General features: G+C 41.3%; 1 protein-coding gene across 1 annotated transcript in view; it reads left to right on the top strand.

Moving 5' to 3' along the window:
• ITGA9 (integrin subunit alpha 9) overlaps positions 1-23692 on the top strand; it is a 487954-nt gene that overhangs the window by 430233 nt on the left and 34029 nt on the right. Inside the window, exons 23-24 of the mRNA XM_040353279.1 lie at positions 1137-1244; positions 17250-17375. Coding sequence (XP_040209213.1) covers positions 1137-1244; positions 17250-17375 — 234 coding nt within the window. The remainder of the gene's footprint in view (positions 1-1136; positions 1245-17249; positions 17376-23692) is intronic.

The raw sequence follows: 23692 nt of genomic DNA, 5'->3' as shown, positions 1-23692 counted from the left end.
CTGGAACCAATCTAGGCAAGGGTGTGCCTTATGACATTGCTTCTACTTTGTATACAGTGCTGAGAATTGCTATGAATACGTTTATCATCATAACATTTATGTATACATTTGACATAATCCACACTAAATACTGTACATTGGACAGATGATTTGCTTGCAAATACCTGAATGGTACATTGAGTTAAATTTGAATAAAAAAAGTCTCTTTATATTAGGCTGGCTGAAGACTGAATATGCTTGACAATACATAAAATACATTTGTATATTTGTTTTATTGACACTGGTACCAGTTTGATACATTTTTGTATCAGCTGGTGGCACAGCTGACAGAGAAGAGAGTAGATGTACTTAAAGCGGTATTAAACCCAAAGCAAACATTTATTATATTGCAGTTTACCAATTCTTGGATGTGATGGCTGCATTCGTTTTTTTCAAGCTTTCTTTCTTCTATTTTTTTTTAAACAGAACAAGCCCTCTTGCAAAATATTAGTTACAGGGATTAGACAAACCATGGCAGATGGGCTTACAATGATCAGCTTCTTGTTTAAACGCTTTATCCCTAAAGAAATTAAAAAAAAAAACAGTTTGCTGTAACTGCTTACAAAGTGTGAGCTGGAATTTGGCTTCAAATACTAGTGCATCCAACTGCCCCCCCCAACCCCCCCCCCAGACTGCCAATGCTATTGCCTAAAGCAGGGGTGTCAAACTGGCGGCCCTCCAGCTGTTCCGAAACTACAAGTCCCATCATGCCTCTGCCTGTGAGAGTCATGCTTGTAACTGTTAGCCTTGCAATGCCTCATGGGACTTGTAGTTTTGCAACAACTGGAGGGCCGCCAGTTTGACACCCCTGGCCTAAAGGTTGTAGCTCCCCTATACATTCCCTTGATACTCTATGGCAGGGGTTGGCAACCTATGGCCTGCACCTGATCTGTCGCCACTAAATGTCCGGCCCATCAATGCACATAATAAATTCATGTCTGTGTCTTCCTGTCCCATGGACAACCTCCCTTTTAGTTGGTCTTTAAATAATTGCATGCACTTACAGTATGTAACTACTGGGGAAGAATGCTGTGGAGGGAAATTGCCTAAAAAGTTATTATGTATTTATTAAAATGATATCTGTACTCTTTATTTAGGTTTACAATGCTGGGCCAAGTACACTTCATACATCTTTTGTTGAAATTGATTTTCCGAATCGTTTATCTTCAACCGGAGCGGAAATGTTCTTTATTCAAGATATTGTGGTAAGTTAATCATACTTTAATTTATGTGATGAGCTATCTATGATGTCAATAGATAATTTGAGATTTGTTAAGAATTATCCATGATTTTTTTTTTTTTTTTATCGATTATGATCATGTATAGTGCATTCAGTCTAGTTTTGGATACTGATCTCCACAACTCCTTAATCTGTGACAATGTGCACACTGAATGGGGTAGTGGGGCCACCACACCACATCACAATCCCCTCCCACCTACTGGATTTTAAAAGTTTTGGGCTTGTACCACTGTGCTCAAAAGCCTCGTACACATGATCGGATGTGTGATGACAAGCTGTTGGTGGAAAATCCGACCCTTTGTATGCTCCATCGGACAATTGTTAGATTTTCCGTGGACAAATGTTGGATGGCAGGCTTTAAAATTTTAACGGTCAGATTTTCCGGTCGTGTGTACAAAAGTCCAAAGTACAAACACGAATGCTCGGAAGCAATGCTCACCAAACACAACATTAGCAGAAGGTGCCCAAAGGGTGGCGCTAAAGAGCTGAATAACCATGTGGTTTTGTGTTTGTTGGCCAACAATTGTGTGCCATTTGTATGCAAGACAAAAGTCCAAGGCTTTGTCTGCGGAAAATCCGATCACATGTACAAGGCTTAAGTCTTTTAGCTCACCACACAACCTAGGCGATACCTTCACTATTGGACTATACAAAAGCTCCATTATGTTCCATGAACTAATGAGACATAGGTTTAGCTGGGATCATCAATACGGTTAGAGAAAAAGCACAAAGGAAAGTATTAGCTGACTCATAAAGCATACTGTGTAATCTAAACATGGTTCAAAGCTTCAGGGTAAAAATATACTTCTTAAGCTGGCCATAGATGGTTTGAAACTTCAACTCAAGTGTGATTGTGCCTGTTCAACAGAGCTTGATTGCTTGATAGACTTTTGTCAAATGGGCTGTTTGGAAGATTTTTTTTGATCAGCCAGCTGCAGCCACTGATCCATGCATTCTAATAGCAAACAGTCCCGCTATCAGAATAAATGTCCCAGCAGGGAGGATTCCTCTGTCCATCTTGCTTGTGTGGATGAAGGAATCTGGTCTTTTTTTCATTCAGCCCAATGGCTGACGGGTACCCGGGCGTGACGTCATAACATTGCGGCCGGGCCTCCGATGGCCATAGAGATGACTGGGGACCATCTCCCCAGACATCTCTATGCTTCCCATCCAACGCCGGTGTATCATTTCTCTGGGTGCCCGATGGCACGGGAGAGCCCGGAGAAGCACTGGATGGTGGTGTCCCCTCCCGTCACCTATAAGAATGATCAAGCGGCAGAACTACCGCTATGATCATTCTTATGGTGCACAGAATGGCCGGCAGAAAACAGTGATATCTGAATGACGCCTGTAGCTGCAGGCATCATTCAGATATCCCCACTAATAATCCTGGACGTCATATGACATCCTTGGGCAGGATGTGGTTAAGATACAAAGGGAGCTAGAGGAGGGTCAATGTCTTACAGAGTAAAGTCTGTGCCACGTGGTTATTTTTGAATTACAGAGCAGTCACAATATTATTGGTTAGCTAGAGGAGGCTGTAAACATGTCGCACCAGCTATGCTTTGTGGTGTAAAAACTGTTATCCTTCTTGTGTGTGGCAGGCAGTGTCACTGCCAAACCTATTTAAGTGAAAGGGTAAGCCCATGAAAAAGGCCCATTCGGCTGTCAAAAAAATAAAATAAAAATACAGGCATTCAGGGGGAAGCAGTATCACCATCTGAATGCCTATTAGCGGTGTCTGTACCACTTTGTGAAATCCGATTCACTGTTGAGGAGTAAAAAAAATAATAAAATAGAAAATATTGTTACACCTGATTTTGTGCACTTCACAATAGCAATTCAACAACACACTGTACATTTCTAGTATATTAAATCAGTCTGAAGCTTTTATAGTAATAAATACTGTTTTAGTCATGTTTGTAAAATGTACCTTGGCAATCTTTGCTAAGGTTAAACCTACAGGGGATAATATTTCATTTTATTTGAATAAGAACTGCAACACTTGCCCAGTTTACGATAACTGACGAACACCACGTTGGCTTCTGAATCCAATGTATTTGTTTTATACTTTTCTCAATAGATATCTTTCATTTTGCGTCATATTTACTCTAAATAGTTTCTGCAGACAACATTGATTCCATTGACTATCTTTTACAGGGACAGTTTAAAGCGGAGGTCCATCTGAAAAAAAAAATGAATTAAAAGCCAGCAGCTACAACTACTGCAGCTGCTGACTTTTAATAAATAGACACTTACCTGTCCATGGTGCCCGCGATGTCGGCAGCTGAAGCCGATCAATTCGTCGCTTCTCGGCTGCCCCCGCCGCCATCCTCGGTGAGGGAATCAGGAAGTGAAGTGTTGCGGCTTCACTTCCCTGTTCCCTACTGCGCATGTGCGAATCACGCTGCGCGTCCTAACTGCACCCTCTCCCCCTGAAAGGTGCCAAATGTGACACAGGGGAGGGTTCCAAAAAGGGTTTCAAAAAGTGGAGGTTCCATTATTGTGCGGACCTCCGCTTTAACAATTTCAGTAAACCAAAGAATTTAAAAAGAAACTTCAACCAAAAAGTAAAGTTGCACTCTTCCTTCTCCTCCCTTCCTTCACATTTGGCACGTTATTTATTTTTTTGAGGGGTACATGGTTTGGCAAGGTATATTTGGCAGGTTCTAAGGTATGTAGCCCACTTTCATCCAAAAAATCCCCTTTTTGCACTAAGCTTGCATTATCCCACCATAAGAAATGTCATGGGATAATAGTGTAGTAATATTTACATAGCTCCCAACTGTCCCTGATTTAAGCTGGCCATACATCATACACTTTTTCTATTTAACCACTTAAGACCCGGACCATTATGCAGGTTAAGGACCTTGCCCCTTTTTGCAATTCGGCACTGTGTCGCTTTAACTGACAATTGCGCGGTCGTGCGACGTGGCTCCCAAACAAAATTGGCGTCCTTTTTTTCCCACAAATATAGCTTTCTTTTGGTGGCATTTGATCACCTCTGCGTTTTTTATTTTTTGCGCTATAAACAAAAATAGAGCGACAATTTTAAAAATAAAATCAATATTTTTTACTTTTTTCTATAATGAATATCCCAAAAAAGATATAAAAATTTTTTTTTTTCCTCAGTTTAGGCCGATACGTATTCTTCTACCCATTTTTGGTAAAAAAAATCGCAATAATAGTTTAGCGATTGGTTTGCACTAAATTTATAGCGTTTACAAAATAGGGGATAGTTTTATGGCATTTTTATTAATATTTTTTTTTTTTACTCCTAATGGCAGCGATCAGCGTTTTTTTTTCGTGACTGCGACATTATGGCTGACACATCGGACAATTTTGACACATTTTTGGGACCATTGTCATTTTCACAGCGAAAAGTGCTATAAAAATGCACTGCTAACTGTGAAAATGACAGCTGCAGTTTAGGAGTTAACCACTAGGGGGCGCTGTATGGGTTAAGTGTGACCTCATATGTGTTTCTAACTGTAGGGGGGCGGGGCTGGATGTGTGATGTCAGTGATCATCTTTCCCTATATCAGGGAACAGACGATCACTGACATTGCCACAACGAAGAACTGGGAAGGTGTGTTTACACACACCTCTCCTCGTTCTTCAGCTCCTGTGACCGATCGCGAGGCACCGGTGGCCATCGGGTCTGCGGGTCCCACGGTCACGGAGCTTTGGACCGGGTCGCGGGCGCAAGACCCACGGCTGGGCACTTAAAGAGGACGTACCCATATGTGATTGTGCCCAGCTGTGCCATTCTGCCGACGTATATCGGCGTTAGGCGGTCCTTAAGTGGTTAAATTTCTTTAGATTTACCTTCAACTATGTATTGCAAGGGTTTTCCTGATTGCATACAAATTGAAAGTGTTTAGGATTTACCTTCTATTATATGGTTTTAGTAAATCTAAATGAAAGTTGTACAAGACAATTGTATAATGTATGGACAGCCTGACTGTCTCTGATTTGGAATACAGTGCCTATGTCCCTCTTTGCTCCTCATGTGTTGCTTATTTTGGTCTTATCTAAAAAGTTGTATATAAAATGCACTACTATCCAGATAGCAAGCAATTGTGCGGCAAGTTTAAAAATGACTTACTAAGCTATTGCTAGACTTGCCAGGCTTCACGTTTGTTGCACAATTGCAGCAAGTTTGCATTGCATGGCTCCAGATCAACTTTCTTTGTAAACATTCTGCAAGTCTGCTGCAAGTTCTGGTTCATTAATGTTGTGCAATAGTCATCCCGCCACAGGGGTCACTGTGGCTAAATTTCTATGCTGTAGACTTGCAGAGCTCTTGCTGTAGACTGACCAATGCAACTTTGCTCTTGCTAGACGTTTGCCATGCAAATTAGCTAGAAATTATATAAGCGTCAACTAGAACTTGTGCTTCAAGTGCTCTGTAAGTGAATAAGTTACCAGTAAAAATTTGCAGCAAGTTAACAGACTTACAATTAAATACTGCCACAATTTTGTGACAAGTTATCCTTGCTATCTGGATATTAATCTATTAAAAAGTGTTTCCCAGTGCTAAATCTTTCATCCAATTTCTAAATTGCTGCATTGATGAATTCCAAAAGCCAGATTAAAGCAATAGTAGTTGTAAAAAAGCACTAATCAGTAGATACGCCGTCATAAGTCCGAATGCGTCGTCGTCGTATCTATAAGCGTATTTTCAATCTGAGATACGCTTATCTGTTGCTAAGATACGACCGGTGTAAGTCTCCTACGCCGTCGTATCTTAGCTGCATATTTACGCTGGTCGCGTGTGCGTCGATTTACGCCAAGAATATGCAAAAAAATAAAGATACGCCTATTCACGAACGTACGCACGGCCGTCGCATGTAAGATACGCCGTTTACGTAAGGAGAGATAAAGATAAACCACCAAAAAGATGGCGCAGCCAATGTTAAGTATGGACGTCGGACAGTCGACGAATTTCACGTCGTTTGCGTAAGACGATTCAGAATAGGGCTGGGCGTAGGTTACGTTCATGTCGAAAGCAAGGAGTATTGGCGAAGTGATACTGAGCATGCGCGCGCATGCGCCAGTACTATCGGCGCTTCATTTACATGTATGGTAATGAATCGTGAATTCATTACCATACAACTCGCCCCCTACCTGCCTATTTTGAATTAGGCGGGGTTACGCCGGGCCATTTGCGCTACGCGGACGTAACTTAGGAGGCAAGTTCTTTGTGAATACAGTACTTGCTTCACTATGTTACGTTGGCGTAGTGCAAATGGGATGCGCTATGCCGACCTAAAGATAGGCGGCTGTACCTGAATCTAGCTATATGTATATAATGTAGTAATATATCATTTAGAATGGGAATTAAGGGTGTGTGTGGAGAACAGAGTTTCCCAGATAGCAATCAAGTATGATAAGGTAGAGCATAAAAACAAAAAAATGGGGTGGGAGTGGGACAGTGCACAATTTACTAGGAATTTACATTGAGGTGACAATGGATCCTGGATGGAATGATAAGGCTTCTATAGAGACCTACTGGGGTGAAGGTCACTTTACAGTAGTATACACCAGCTGGGCAATCTGAGCAGCATGGTGATATGCTAAAAGGTTGGGAAGTCCTAGGCCTCCGTAAAGGTTTGGCAAATAAAACATTGACCTATTAAACCTGGATTTTTTTCTGCTCCAATTAAATTGGCATATTTTATAACCTTAATAATTCCCTACTAGGAACCACTATGGGAAGAGTCCTACAAAAATATCAAATATTCTAGGAAGTATGTTCATTTTGACCGAATGGATTCTTCTGAACCAGGAGAGAAATAAACTGGACCACTTGTTCAGGTCTGCTATCGGGTAATGGAAAAGTGATTGTAGTTTTAGAAAGGGGTTGATTTACTAAAACTGGAGAGTGCAAAATCTGGTGCAGCTCTGCATAGAAAGCAATCGGCTTCCATTTTTTTTTTGTCAAAGCTTAATTGAACAAGCTGAAGTTAGAAGCTGATTGGCTACCAAGCACAGCTGCACCAGATTTTGTACTCTCCAGTTTTGGTAAATCAACTCCAAAGTGTCCAAGGATGGGGTCAGGTGGATCCCTAAGTAGGGCATAGACTTGGGTGCCCACTGAAACTTAAAATAGTTTTGGCAGATTAGCCATTGATTGTGGTAAACTGGCGATCAAAGCTGCAGTTGTTATTTTGGTCTAATAACAAACCCAATAGTGTACAAAACCTGTGTAGTAAATGTAACAGGTTAGTAACTGATGTATGTGGAGATGAAATATACATATGGACATCATTGCCAATTAGAGCGTATTTATGCTCTTGTTGACTTCAGACAATCCCTTGTATATTTAGATTGGTGCCTATGATAGCAGATAATGAGTAGCCCTCTCAAGTGCCTCTTTGGATTGTAACCGAAAAGGACTTATGCCTTGTACACACGATCGGAATTTCCGATGGAAAAAGTCAGACAGAATTTTTTCATCAGATATTCCGACCGTGTGTGTGCCCCATCTGAGTTTTTCCATCGGAAATTCCGATGGACTTAGAAAGAGAACATGTTCTTATTTTTTCTGATGAAAAATATTTCTATCGGAAATTCTGTTTGTCTGTATGGAACTCCGACAGGGAAAAAAAACACGCATGCCCAGAATCAAGTCGACGCATTGAACTTCATTTTTCTCGGCTCGTCATAGTGTTGTACGTCACCGCGTTTTGGACGGTCGGAATTTGGGGTGACATTGTGTATCCAATGGAAATTCCGATCACGTGTACATGGCATTAGGTTCTCTTATTAGTTATTTGTGCAGTGGAAGTTTGATATAAGGCACGTAGCATGCTAAGAAAGGGGGCTCAAAACCCAATAGTTTCTAGCACACAGAAAAGAGACTCCCAAGATAAACTGTCAAATGCTTTATGGAGGTCTAATGGTAAGAGCATACCTTCTCTGCATAGAGTCCCAACAAGAGTGAATAGCTGAAACTAAAGCTAAAGCTCTGCAAATTTGACCTGTAGTCTGATGATATTGAATGAAGCCCAAATGGTCATTATGTATGTAGTCCTCTAAAAAGTGTAGCCTCAGTGCAAGAACTTCAGCAAGTATTTTAAGGTCACAATTGATCAAGGAAATCAGTCTATAATTAGTGATATCTATGGTGTCCTTATTGGGACACCATAAAATTAAGAAATGGGCGTGACTGAATTGGAAAATAAATGATATGTAGGTACACAGGATCTATTATTATAACCTCTTGAAAAACGGTATGCATTTGTCTCTTTTGCCTATCTTAAAGAGATGAGCATCATTTTCTTTCTGGTGTACCTCTTCTTTTGACTATGTCACGTAGCAAGTCTAATATACTGTATCTAGTGTTCAGACAATTTTTAAAACCAATGTCATCAAATCTAGTGTAAAACTATGACATGACTTGTTAATATTCTTTATTAAACTTGCATGTGTTCTGTAAGGAAAGTTTTACAACACTTTAATCTGCCAGTGTGCAATGTTCCTGCTGTTCTTTTATAAGGGTTTGTTGCTGCAATTGACAATTAGATTTGAAATGAAGCAAATACAAAACGCATAAAGTTGGTAAAAGTATTCTATTTTTGGAAATGTACAAAATAGTTCTGATGTGCATTGTTGGTCTCTTTTTTTATATAGTGTCTTGAAAAATCTCTTAACAAGGGATTAGTTATGGGAACAATGCCAACGTTTTAAATGGCTGAAAGAAATGTTAGTATATCTTTATTCATTAAAACAGCTTGAAGTCTTTAGAAGCAGACAGTTTAACAGTCCTATCTAGTTTTAACCCAGTAAGTTGATATGTATGCTGTAGAAATGAGAGAACTAGTTAAAACATAGACATGAAATTAAATATACACTATATTACCAAAAGTATTGGGACGCCCGCCCTTATGCCTAGTACACACGCAAAAGTCCGCCGTAAGTCTGTCAGAAGTCCGACGGAATGATAGAGAACAGGTTCTCTATCTAAGGTCAGTCGAACTTCTGACAAAAAAAGTCCGATGGAGGCTACACACGGCCTGACATTCTGAGAAAAAAAGCCCACCCTTTGCAGCTATAACAGCTTCAACTCTTCTGGGAAGGCTGTCCACAAGGTTTAGGAGTGTGTCTATGGGAATGTTTGACCATTCTTCCAGTGAGGTCCTGCACTGATGTTGGATGAGAATGGAGTGAATTAGAGTGGAGGCTGTGAGCCAGGCCTTCTCATCCAACATCAGTGCCTGACCTCACAAATACCCTTCTGGTAAAACATTCCCATCGACACACTCCTAAACCTTGTGGACAGCCTTCCCAGAAGAGTTGAAGCTGTTATAGCTAGACATGTGCGATTCGGTTCGTAACGAATAGATTTTCGTACAAATTTGTTAGTATTCGTACATTTGGATCAATTCGAACATCTGAATAGCTCAAAGTATTAAAATACGAAAATTACGCAATTACGAATAAGCAAAATAACAAACAAGCGAAAATACAAACACGTACGATTGGACAAACTTACTAAAATACGAAACACCTAAACAGCAAAAGAACGAAAATGACATCTATAACAAACGATTTGCATTCCGTATTTTAAATCCTTTGTTCGTAATTTTGTATATTCGTGTGTTTTGTAAATCCGTTTCTTTGTCTGTTAGTAAATTTGTGTAATGTGTTAATCATTCTTTCAAATGGGCACTGGGCAGTGTAGTTAGTGAATGATGTATCTTACTTAATATCTAAGCCAATCAGCTTATCTCTTTTGTGCTGAGTCACATTGGACAGTGTAAAGCCTCGTACACACGATCGGACTTCAAACATACTTTTCCGTGGATTTTTGTCCGAAGGGAGTTGGCCGGACTTTTGTTGCCGAAAAGTTTGTCCGTTTGCAGAGCGAACTTTTGTCCGATGAAAACTGAAAAAGTTTGTCCGATGGAGCGTACACACGGTCTGATTTTTTGGAAAACTTGCTCATTTTGAAGTTTGTTGGCAAAAAGTCCGACCGTGTGTACGGGGCTTAAGAGAAAGTCTATCTTAAAGCGGGAGTTCACCCAAAAATCAACTTTCTGCAGTTAGATCCAGCATACTGCTGACATCTGCAGTATGCTGGTCTTTTTTTTTTTTTTTCTTTGGTACTTATCGTTTTAGCAGTATTTCTTCTATGGCTCAGAGCGGGGAATCCTGCCGGCAATGGGCGTTCCCGAAGGCAAGCAAGTTGATTGACGGCCTTCGATAGCGCGTCACGGCTTACGAGAATAGCCGAGGTGACACTTGGCTGTTTACGGCGCCTGCGCCTGCCGTGTAGAGCTGACTGCGCAGGCGCCGTAAATTGCCGAGTGTCACTCGTGTGTATTTTCGGAAGCCGTGACGCGCTATCGAACGCTGTCAATCAACTTGCTTGTCTTCGGGAACGCCTATACCAGGAAGTAATCCCCGCTCGGAGCCATAGAAGAAATACTGCTAAAACGATAAGTACCAAAAAAAAACCTGCAGAAAGTTGATTTTTGGGTGAACTCCCGCTTTAATATGGTTTAGCCGCGTGTTGAAAATTAAACTAAAATACGAGATTGCGAATGACCGCGCCGCAATGTATTTACGAAAGTACACAATTAGAAATCCATTAAACAAAAATTATTATCTAACAAAATTACGAATTTTGAATCAACGAAACTAAATTAAACAGAATTACGAATCATTCAGTATAAACGAAAATAAAACTGTTTTACGAAATTGCGAATCTTTACGAGCTACGGAACGAGACGAAACAAAACACATGTGCACATGTCTAGTTATAGCTGCAAAGGGTGGGCCAGCTCAATATTGAACCCTACAGATCAAGACTGGGATGTCATTAAAGTTCATGTGCATGTAAAAGTAGGCATCCCAATACTTTTGGCAATCTAGTGTATGTTAAAAAAATGTGTTATTAATCATAAGTCATTGAGAGGTTTTTGTTTTTTCCCTGGCTGGTATACCATGAAAATATACAAGGAAGAGTCAAATAAAATGGCAACACTCATTTTAACTTGGTTTTCAGGTGGGGCCTATAGAACTGAGGGGATAGTTGGATATATAAACATGATCGATCCTCCCTCAAACATTTGTCTTGCCTGCTCTGCTATATTTATAAAGTATTGACTAGACTTCAGATTTATCCCAATGCGAAAAAGTGGGGGAGATGATTATGTCGTGGGAAGCAATTACAATCAGACAAGATTCCATACCTTTTTAATTCTTTATTTTCTGCAAGAGACAGATATGAGGTTGTGTCCCAGTTAGAATGAAAACAACATCTGGCATCCATGTGTACCTATTGCCGTTTTATGTTACATTAAGATTGCCTTATTATGTGTTACGAGTAATGATGTACAGAGTTTGCTGACAATAAACCAAAAAGAAAATAGCTATATAGCTGACCATAATATGAACATTTTCTAGTGATATCTGGAAATACAATGTAGTCCTAGACTGAATACTTCCCTATGCAGACGTGCTTATTTGCTGCACATACAATGAACTTGTGCAAAGTAACAGGTTCACTTTAACCAAGCACTTCCCCAGCAGTATTTATTCACTATTAATTTCCTTTGCTGCCCTGTCACTCTGTTAAGCTGCCATAGGCAAAATAAGACACCCTGTGTAAGATAGAAATCAGTGCTATAGACTCTCCCTATGTGACACACTGGTGGTGGGCCATCTCTGCGACGTTGAGTGAGGCTGGCCATAGATAATACGATTTTCTTTCCTACATCCAAGATAAGAAAATTACATGATATCTCCAGAATCTCTCTCATAGGTCTATTGCATTCTCCCGGCAGGGGGGGCGCAAGGAGCATTCCCTGCTGGGAGAACACAGTGTTTATTGCCGCTGGCTATAATCGCATGCTTGAAATCCGACATGCTGGTTGTACCCAATTTGATGTAATTAAAGTTCACGTGCGTGAAAAAGTAAATGTCCCAATACTTTTGGCAATCTAGTGTATGTTAAAAAAAGGTGTTATTAAAGCGGTAGTTCACCCTCCTTCACCTCATTATTCCATTACTTTCGGCATCGTAGCGCGAGCTACGGTATGCCGGTCTTAAATTTTTAATCCCCGTACTCACTGTGCTATCGATGATTGAAGAATCCGACTCCCGCGGGGAATGGGCGTGCCTATGGAGAGGGAGGATGATTGACGGCCGGCTCTGGCAAGTCACGCTCCCCGAAGACAGCCGGAGTAGGTCTCGGCTATTCACAGCGCCTGCGCACAGGCTATGCGCAGGCGCCGTGAATAGCCAAGCCTATTTCGGCTATTTCCGGAGAAGCGTGACGTGCCAGGGCCGGCCGTCAATCACCTTCTCTCACCATAGGAACGCCCATTCCCCGGATTCTTCAATCATCGATAGCACAGTGAGTACGGGGATTAAAAATTTAGGACCGGCATACCGTAGCTCGCGCTACGATGCCGAAAGTAATGGTCTAATAAAAAAAAACATTTTTTTTTTTTTAACAGGGTGAACCCCCGCTTTAATCGTCATAAGCAATCAGCGTGGGTAAATCAGACCACCCATACATGGATCAAATCTTGGTCGGTCTCTGCTCAACCGGCCAAGATTCGAACCATCTATGCTTGACTTAGGTCAGATGCTACTCCATCATAACTGAAAGTACCAAGGAATTTCTTCACTCCTGCCAGCTAAATGTAACTGCATTGGAAGTTACAAAAGGTAAATATGTGTTTTTGAGAAGGGGGAATTTAAAGCTGTTGTAAACCCGCGATTATTATTATTCATTTTTTTTTCACCTGAAAGGCAAAAGCCATAATGAGCTACTATGCACCGCATATTAGCTCATTATAAAAAAAATACTTACCTCGGAACGAGGTGAGAGGAACTTACCTGGTCCACGCCAAGCGAGATGTCATCTTGACTCGGCGTGTGTTCCGGGTATCGCCGCTCCAGCGCTGTGATTGGCTGCGCACGGGAGACTTCAATTCGGCAAGGTCCGGCGGCTGCCAGTCCTTTAGCCGAGGATCCCCGCTGCGCATGCGCCGCTGCAATCAGTGACGCATTGCGGGGGGAATATCTCCTAAACCGTACAGGTTTAGGAGATATTCTTTATACCTACAGGTAAGCCTTATTATAGACTTACCTGTAGGTAAAAGTCAAAAATGTGGGTTTACAACCACTTTAAGTAGACTTATAGCTTTGCCTTACATAGGATAAGCACAGGTTTACTTTTAAATAATTAGTGTTCCATATGGTAAACTTCAAACTAAACATTTATAGAAACGCAAGGACAGGGTAAAGTTTTATGTGACATTTTTTCTATTAAACACCGGTACTGCGCTTAGCCGCGTTTGGCATCTAAAACGTGAAAATCTCCGGCGTCTGAACTAATTTTTTTGCTTTCAAAGAAACGCTGTTAAAGCAACTGCCTAGAAAAGACTGTAAACGAGACTGTGTACATGGTCACATAAGATAACATTGAATGTTTTCAGGGGCAGTTGAAAAAAGCGTCCAACTGCCTCTAAGCGTCCGTTTAACAGCAGCAGTGTACATGGGGCCTTAGGGTACAAAAGTTGCTTGCGTTGCAGCAGTGGCATAGCCATCTGCACTTGTCAGTTGCCAGGAGGATGCTAGGTGACAATAGCCACCTGCATCCTAGCAATATAGGATGATAGGCAGCAGTAGCAGCCCACATCCTAGCAATGGAGCATGCCAGGTGTAAATTGCTGTCTTTGTCTTAGCAACGTAGTATGCTAGTCAGCAATAGCCTTCTACATTCTAGCAATGAATAATGCTATGAGGCAATAGTTGCCTGCATCCTAACAACCAATAGACTACATTAACACTGTATATCTATATACATGTAGGTGTTTCTCCAAAGTTACATGATTACAGCCTATAGAGCACTTTTAAGGATGTTGGGCCAGATTCACAGAAGACATACGACGGCGTTTCTCTGAAACGCCATCGTATCTCTCAGGGTATCTATGCGACTGATTCATAGAATCATTTACGCATAGATAGCTCTGAGATCCGACAGGTGTAATTGTCTTACACCGTCGGATCTTAGGATGCAGTACCTCGGCCGCCGCTGGGTGGAGTTTGCGTCGTATTCCAGCGTCGGGTATGCAAATGAGGTTTTACGGCGATCCACGACGGTTTTTCGCGTTCGTTACGTCGTTGCTAGTCTAGTATCCCGTCGCAAAGTTAGTCGTCGTTTTACCTGCCCTAACTTTACACAGCCCATGTTAAAGTATGGCCGTCGTTCCCATGTCGAATTTAAAAAAAAAAAATTCTTGCGTAAGACGTCCGGGAATACGAAAGTACGCTACGCACGTCGCCGCTCGAAAAAATGACGTCACTTCGCGCAAAGCACGACGGGAATTTCAAACGGAGCATGCGCAGTAGGTCCGGCGCGGGAGCGCGCCTAATTTAAATGGCACACGCCCCTTTGAATTACGCGGGCTTACGCCGGAGGCCGCTGGCATAAGTTTTCACGCAAGTGCTTGGTGAATCAGGCACTTGCAATGAAAACTTGCGGCGGTGTAACGTATATACAATACGTTAAGCTGCCGCGATTCTACGTGAATCTGGCCCGTTGTTCCTAACTTCTGCCAGCAAAAGCCTACTTTCATATCGCCATGTCAATGTACCTTAACATTTAGGAGACCAGTGTGTAGTATAAGCAACTCAAATGTATAGAAAACATATTTTTTGAATGTTAAAGCACATATTTGTTGGAGACACAACACAAAAGATCTGCAAATAATTTTCCATAAAGCCGAGTCTGTTTGTGCATCTGCTTTTCTTGGCTTGACTCAGCTTTATTCCACTTCAACAAGAACCCTTATTTTTAAATGTAGATGTATTTAAAGAAAGTGCGTGCTGTATGCACTAAGACTCACTAATTTGGCTATATTATATGCTACTATGTGGTGTCGTGTGTCTTTAATTAACCTTTTTTTGCTGTGTAGGACGTGTTTATAGAAAATGGTCACGCACAATTTAACATATCGTTTCTTCAGGATGATATTGAAATATGGATATACTAAGCTGTATAGACACAGACACCATTGATAGCCATAACTGCCAGGTCATCTAACCACAAGCATGTTCTATAATCTACAGAATATTATGTGACATAAAAATCCCCCCCCCCCAAAAAAAAAAAATATATATATATATATAATCCCTGAAAGCTTAAAGTTACAGCTAAAAAAAAAAAAAAAAACAGAATTATAGTTAATCTTTTCTTCACATGGGTTTGTATCCTACAAAAGACTGGTCACATAAATGTGAATTTACAGAAGGTCTCAATTGAATTTTTTTTTTCAGAAATTGAGGCTGAGTTACTAAAGAATTAAAGGCTATTCACCTAGTAATATGAGTAGTAGTAAACAAGATGAGACCATTTTTACTTTAAATACCAAATCATGTGTAAAGGAAAAATAAAACATTTTTATTAGTACAAGATTTGTTGATTGAAGTAATAACAGTAATTAGGATGAGGCTAAGATCAATGAATTTTCATTTTTTTTTTTCAAGTAAAAATTCACCCCCATAGGGAGGCTTGGTGTCTGATATGAGTACCAATTGACCCCCAATCCTTTTCCTGACTTTTTTGTTTACATTAAAAAAAAAAAATTATATTTTGCTCGAAAATTTGTTAGAACCATAGAAGATCTGTGTGCAGAAGTTCTCAAACTCCAGATCTTCTATAGTTGCACTTCTTTAACCACTTGCTTACTGGGCACATATACCCCCTTCCTGCCCAGGCAAAATTTCAGCTTTCAGCACTGTCACGATTTGAATGACAATTGCGCGGTCGTGCGACGTGGCTCCCAAACAAAATTGACGTCCTTTTTTCCCCACAAATAGAGCTTTCTTTTGGTGGTATTTGATCATCTCTGCGGTTTTTATTTTGTGTGCTATAAACAAAGACCGACAATTTTGAAAAAAACACAATATTCTTTACTGTTTGCTATAATAAATATCCCATTTAAAAAAAAAATATATTCTCAGTTTAGGCCGATATGTATTCTTCTACATATTTTTGGTTAAAAAAATCGCAATAAGCGTATAGTGATTGATTTGCGCAAACGTTATAGCGCCTACAAAATAAGGGATAGAATTAAGATTTTTTTTTATTTTATTTTACTAGTAATGGCGGCGATCTGCGATTTTTATCAGGACTGCGATATTACGGTGGACACTTTTGACACATTTTTGGACCATTCGCATTTATACAGCAAACAGTGCTATAAATATGCACTGATTACTGTATAAATGTGACCGGCAGGGAACGGGTTAACACTAAGGGGCGATCAAGGGGTTAAATGTGTTCCCTGCTAGGTGATTCTTACTGTGGGGGGAGGGGACTGACTGGGGGAGGTTACCGATGGTTGTCCCTATGTACAAGGGACACAGCATCGGTCTCCTATTCCTGACAGGATGTGGATCTCTGTGTTTACACAGAGATCCACATCCCTGGCTCTGTGACTGCCGATCACGGGTGCCTGGTCGGACATCGCGGCCATTAGGCACGCACATCAGCACCTGAGTGACGCGGCGGGAGGCCAGAGGTCGTATATTGACAGCCTCCCGGCATTGTAGAGCCACCTTGTGGCCGCCAATAGTCGATGGCCGGATAGGAAGTGGTCAAACACACAACCTCTATGACCAGCCCTTCACAATCACTTCACACACCCGATATTCATTTTTTGGTGGCCGATGATGCATTTAACCTCCCCTATCACCTGGAGACTCCAGCACCATGAGTAAGCTCCGGTGGGCGGAGTGAAATATGTGGTGGGTGTGGCCTGGCAGGAGTCCAGGCTGAGAATGCCATTCACTATCACACAGCAGGCTTTGACTTGTGCGGTTCCCAGAACACCTATCACTCTCTACCATCACATGTATAGTATGTAGCAGTGTAAATAAATTCAGAGTCCCTGTGATGAATGCAAAATTTCAGTTTTGTGTTTCTTATTGTTATTTTGTTTAGATCGGTAAAGAAAAAGCACAGTGCACATTTAAGAAAAATCCAGCACCATGTGTGATCCCACAAGAGAAAGAGAACATTTTCCACACTATATTTGCCTTCTTTACAAAGTCAGGCCGTAAGATGTTGGTAAGTAGTTATTTTTATTTTTATAAGTCTGAAATTGTTATAAGTATGTTTTAATGATCTGAAATGCTACTAATTCTGACCGTTTGTTGCCCAGGGGCATAAAAACATGTAAAATGGTGAGTAAAAGCCCCTAATAATCATAACAGTCAGAGCATAGATATCACAATGTGTAAAAAGCTACAATATAAGAAAATAAGCAAATCTGACATAGCAAGAAGCGTTCATTCATGGATTTTATGCAAACTGATTCAACCTGTATTCACAAATACAAATGTTTGCAGTGTGTAAAAAAGGTGAAACCATGCTTGTGATTTTGGATGATGTTTGTCATGAAGCTCTTTCATTCTTCCTTGTGCTGCCCTACCCTTTCACTACAAGCATTTAGCAGCGGGTTGGTGTTGGGAGGCGAAAAATAAAGGACCGTTTTTTTATTTATAGTTGGTCTTCAAATATAAAGTGGATAGTAAGGGAAGGAGGAAATTGTGAATATTTGTCTGGAACAGTTTGGGGTTGCCACCCTAACATTCAGAGTTCCTCCTTCTCTCCTGAGGTTCACTAACTGAAACGTCATGCCTTGTCAGTAGAGATAACATTTTATATATAGCTGATAAAGAATAAGTTCACGTTTTTAGAAAAAATTATAAATGCATATAGTTTTGCAGATTTTTATTTTTTTTCTGAAAGAGCCTAGAAAGCATTGCACCCCTGATCAGTGGATCAGAGGTGCAATGTCAGGCTTCTGTAGACAAGCCTTGCAGCTTTCAGCCCATACATCCACATGGGCTGTTAATTTGAAAGCTGCAGAGCTTGTAAATAAACTACAAAGGCGCTTATCAGCACACTTGTAGTTTATTTAGAACTTCAAGCCGTCTGCCACAGTGGATCATGATACTTCATTCACTCACAGAAAACTGTGAATGAATGAAGTGGCCGTGTGGGCAGAGCCCTGTTTTTGAATTGTAACAGTGGGTGCGTGGAGAAGATGCCCCATTCGCTGTCTCAGGAAGTGAGGGGGATTGGGGGAAGTGGCAGCAGGAGGTGGAACATTAAATAGAAATGTATGGATACCACCCAAAATGAGGGAACTGGGCACAAATACACATAGTATTACAAGGAACGTTTTTAGAATATGGGACACAATATTTAGACGGGAAAAATGGGAGTATAACTCTCCATTGATCCCTTTAGTAGGCACAAATTTTTTTCCACCAGGTAATGGAACACGTTTTGGAAAGCTACTGGGGGAGAAAAAATTAAAAGACATTGTCACACGGGGGAAAATTAAATTAAGACAAGATATAAAGATAGGAGAAGGGGAACACATGATGAGTGAATGGGAGTACATGCAGTTAAAACACTTTGTGAGCACATTACCACAACCAATTAGGGAAGACAAGACACTACACCCAATAGAGAAAATTTGTAATATGGATAAGCCCCTGACACACGGTATATCAAAGGCATACGGGATATTAACGGAGCTCGAGTCCCGGGAAACTCTCCCCTTTTTAGAAAAATGGGAAAACGATTTGGGTAAAAGGATTGATAAACAACAAATGATAGGTGCAGTATACAATCATGCTTCGGACAACACCACCATCGAAGCAAATTACAAATGTATGGTCCGATGGCACTTGACCCCATCGAGAATGAGTAAGATCCACCCAAATAACTCAGAGCTATGTTGGAGAAATTGTAAGCAAAAAGGAACAACTATGCATATATGGTGGGACTGCCCGAAAGTCCAGGAATACTGGAAAGAAATTTTGGAATATATTGCAGAAATAACGGGGGAGAGGATTCTTTGCAGCCCGCTGACCTGTATGTTTCACGGAACTGAAAAAACAAAAAAACAGTATGGAACAACGTTGGTCCCAGTGCTGCTAAATGCAGCAAAGGCCCTGATCCCAAAGAACTGGCTACACCCAAAGAGGCCATTAATCAAAGAGTGGATAGAAAGGGTGGAATATATAGAAGAGATGGAGTATCTTGCCTGTAGAGAGACAGGCGGCGAAGACAAATACAGGGTGGTCTGGGAAAAATGGAAAGTGTTTAAATCTACAGGAAAGTTTGCCCAGGGAATGGCAGAAGTAGATAGGTGAGAAACCGAAGAGAAGACAATATGGCACACAGATCTAGGGAGAGGGGGGAAAGGGGGGAGGATAAGAGGGGGGGAAGGGGGGGGGGGAAAGGGGGCTAGTCATGTTATAATAGTAAGCAATGCAGCCAGACTGGTTAATCGGTAAAAGGATAATTAATGGTTTAAAAATCCCAAGTTTACAAGTGTACAGAAGAAAAGGAACTTAAACAAATAAATAAATCTCACGAATGATGCAAAGCCACAAGAGAGACGCTATGAGCGGTCGAACCGTGAGCTAGTCTCACTGCTAAAATGTGAGCAGAGTCTGACGTGGAAAAAAAAAAAAAAGAAAAAAAAAAAAAAAAGGAGGTGGAACATGTCAGATGTTCCACCCTAAATCCAGGTGGAACAGGTAACATGTCCCAAAAGGTGAACTCCTTTAAATTGCAGCTGAACCCTCATGTCGCGTACACCAGATCGGAAATTCCAACAAGAAAAGTCCGATGTGAGCTTTTGGTCAGAAATTCCGAATGTGTGTGGGCTCCATCGGAATTTTCCTGTCGGAATTTTCAGCAAGAAAAATTTGAGAGCTGGTTCTCAAATTTTCTGACGGGAAAAGTTCTTGTCGGAAATTCCAATCGTCTGTATGCAATTCCGATGCACAAAAAAACATGCATTCTCGGGATCAATTCTACACATGCTTGGAATCATTGAACTTATTTTTTCTTGGCTCGTTGTAGTGTTGTATGTCACCTCGTTCTTGACGGTTGGAATTTTGTGTGACCGCGTGTATGCAACACAAGTTTGAGCCAACATTCCGTCGGAAAAAAATCCACGGTTTTCTTGTCAGAATTTCCGATCGTGTGTATGCAGCATAAGGGATGACATTTTGAGGTGATCACTTCATGGTTGCCATACAAGGCCTGATTTGAGAATGCGGCAAGGAGCGGATCAGGCAGTACAGGATTATCTTAGAGTGTGGTATTAAAATTATCATTATTGCCTGCAAGAAATTCTCCAAATTGTATATATTGGTTTGAAAATAGAAGGTTGTCCCAACATTCATCCTTCTCAAAGTGATATAAGCCTGTTTTATAGATGGCCTTATCTGTAGGGAGACCAAATAGTGAATGCTTATAAGCTGACTACACCTTTATTACAGATAACCTTAGGCCTCGTACACACAACCGAGAAACTCGACGGGCGAAACACATCGAGTTCCTCGTCGAGTTCCTTGTTAGGCTTGTCGAGGAAGTCGACAAGCTTGCTTTGCATACACACAGTCAAGCCAAAATCTCCTCGTTCTCAAACGCGGTGACATACAACACATACAATGGCAGGGGAAATTCGATTCCACTGGCTAAACCCTTGGGGCTGCTTTTGCTAATTTCATGTGTTTGCGTGTTAAATAAAAGTTTGGTAAGAGACGATTTGCACTTTTCTGTCTGTTATAGCTTTAAAAATGTGTTATCTTCATTACAAATGATACTTTTACTCCCATCTCATACTTTAATCTGAGCAAGCGTGGGTTTCTTAGCATACAGACGTCCGAGTTTCTCGTTGAAAACCAGCCCGTCGAGGATCTCGACGAGCCAAATCAGACTCCCGTCGAGAAAATAGAGAACTTGCTCTCTTTTTGGCTCGTCGAGGTTCTCGACAGTTTCCTCAATGAAAATGTACACACGACCGGTTTCCTCGGCAAAAAAATATCTCCCAGCAAGGTTCTTGCTGGTTTTTGCCGAGAAACTCTGTCGTGTGTACGAGGCCTCAGGCCCCGTACACACGACCGAGTTTCTCGGCAGAATTTAGCCAGAAACTCGATCGGAGCTGAATTCTGCCGAGAAACCCGGCCGTGTGTACACTTTCGGCCGAGGAAGCCGACGAGTTCCTCGTTGAGCCAAATAGAGAACATATTCTCTATTTCCTCGTTGTTCAATGAGGAAAGTTGGCTCGCCAAGATCCTCGGCGGCTTCACACAGAACTCGACGAGCAAAACGATGAGTTTTGCCCGTCGAGTTCCTCGGACGTGTGTACGGGGCCTCAGAGTCTGCTCAGTCTGAGATCACAAAAAACTGCAGTACAGAGATCTGCTGGTTTGAAACATTTGATCTGCTTTCCATTAACACACACATTTTAAAGCTTGGCAAAAAAACAAAACAAGCTATGAACACTGCAGGAATGTATGAAAGCAGTATAAAGTGATTTATGAGCTACGGTGACCAGTGACCAATATCAGTATAAAGATACAGCTTGTTTGTAAAACTCCCTTGCTGTAAGTATAACTCCCAACTGGACCCAAGTTACAGTGTTCCTCTTTTGTTGTTTTATGTTTTGATAGATTATTCCCATTTATGTAGTGGGTGCAGGGTACATCACAATCAGTCTGATTTCTTTATACCACTTATCATAGGTGTGCGCAGCCTATTGCATTAGGGTGTGCACCCTTAAGCTCAAACACACATACATGTGTATGTGTATATATGACCCGACACATTGTTCTCCCTGCCGACATAGCGAAAGGCAAGACTAAGAGCATAAACCCTTCTCTTATGGCAGAGCCGGTAAGAGAGAGATCTTTCCCATGTTCCTGCTGCTACACAGAACGATAACACTAATGCTCATGGGGTGATTAGGGTGTGCCTGGGCACACCCGGCACACCCTGTGCGCACGCCTATGCCACTTATACAAGTACACCCACATGCACACATTCAAGGGCCAGTTTTGGTACATCCTCACCAACCTGCCAAATTGGTTTGTGGCAGTAAACCCACAGAAACTTGCTTAGAACAGATAAAACTTACACTGCGTACAGAAAATGTCCCTAGAGAAATTTGACCTCAGGACCAGGGCTGTATGAAAAGATTGCTTGCTACATAGCCTCCATGCTGCCTTCATATATAGAAAATGAATGCTAAAGAACTGTATATACACACAGTATATGAATATATAATAGTGAACTTGCAACATAGATGTCTTCACTTTTTCCAGGCACTACTACATTTTAGGTGCATGATAATGTATGTTTTGTTCATAAAGTATTTAAGCTTTTTTTTTGCATCTGGAATGGTGGAGGTATTACCAGGGTTATGGCAAGAATGTGGTATTTCACTGCATTCACTGCTCATGTAACTTGTCACAGTGACATCTAAGCCATTATTTATGTAGCAGTTCTGGGCAAGTTGCCAGGCATATAAGCCCTACAAAGGGGGTATTTTAAGACCTTTGAAATCCGTTTATGGATATAAGGACTTAGTGCTTCTTTGTGAGAATTTTTGAAAACTTGTAGAACCTTACTTTAAAACAATGATGGTCAACATGCTTAAAATGGGAACCCTTTAAGTATGGCACTGACATCACAAAGGGGCACATGCAATATTCAGTCAATGTAATGATACAGAAATCCAGAATTATTAAGCATGTATCAAGCCAATTTTAAAGTAACCCAGATTAAAACACACAAATTTACAAATATATATATATTTTTTTTAATACCTTAAAAACCAGAGGCATAACTAGGACCTTCAGGGCCCCAGTGTTAGAAACCATTAAGGGCCCCCCTTCAGTCAAAACAGCATGATAAAATGCGAGCATGACTAAGATTATGAAAGACATGCAGCACCCTGGCAAACGTGCGCTGCGGCTAACGGTGGGCATGGCTAGTGGGAAGGACTTAAAGTGGAATTAAATAGAATCTGCACCTGCAGTATACACTGCACACATATACTACAGGTCTTACTAATGGGCACTTTGCAGGATGTATGGAGGCACCCTGGAGAATGTAAGGGTGCACTCTGGAGGTATGAAATGATTACTTCTAGAGTACCCCTTACATCCTTCTCCAGAGTACCTGACCTTAGTGACTCCAGAGTTCCCCCTTACATCATCCAGAGTGCCCCCTTATTATTACTGTACTATGGGGGCACTCTGGAAGTACTAACTTAGTGCCTCCAGAGTTCTCCTTTACATCCTTCACAGTGTTGCCTTCCACCCTGCTCCTCCAGAGTGCCCCCTTATGACCCCTCCTCTCCTAAAGAGTGCCCTCTAACTTAGTGTCCCCTTTTGTCGTCCTGCTCCTCCAGAGTGCCCCCAAATGTAATGTTTTTTTACACATACCTTCTGGCCTGGTCGCAAGCAGCTGGTGGTAAAACATTTTAGAAAAAAAATGAATTCTCTGCAACTTTTGAACTGCGCATGCACAGTTCCGGAGCCAGCCGATTAGAGAACCGCCATGTGAAT

The sequence above is a fragment of the Rana temporaria genome, chromosome 5, assembly GCF_905171775.1.
Source record: "Rana temporaria chromosome 5, aRanTem1.1, whole genome shotgun sequence".
Taxonomy (NCBI): Eukaryota; Metazoa; Chordata; class Amphibia; order Anura; family Ranidae; genus Rana; species Rana temporaria.
Note: the sequence above shows the minus strand (reverse complement) of the source record. Positions and strands in the feature narration are given on the sequence as shown.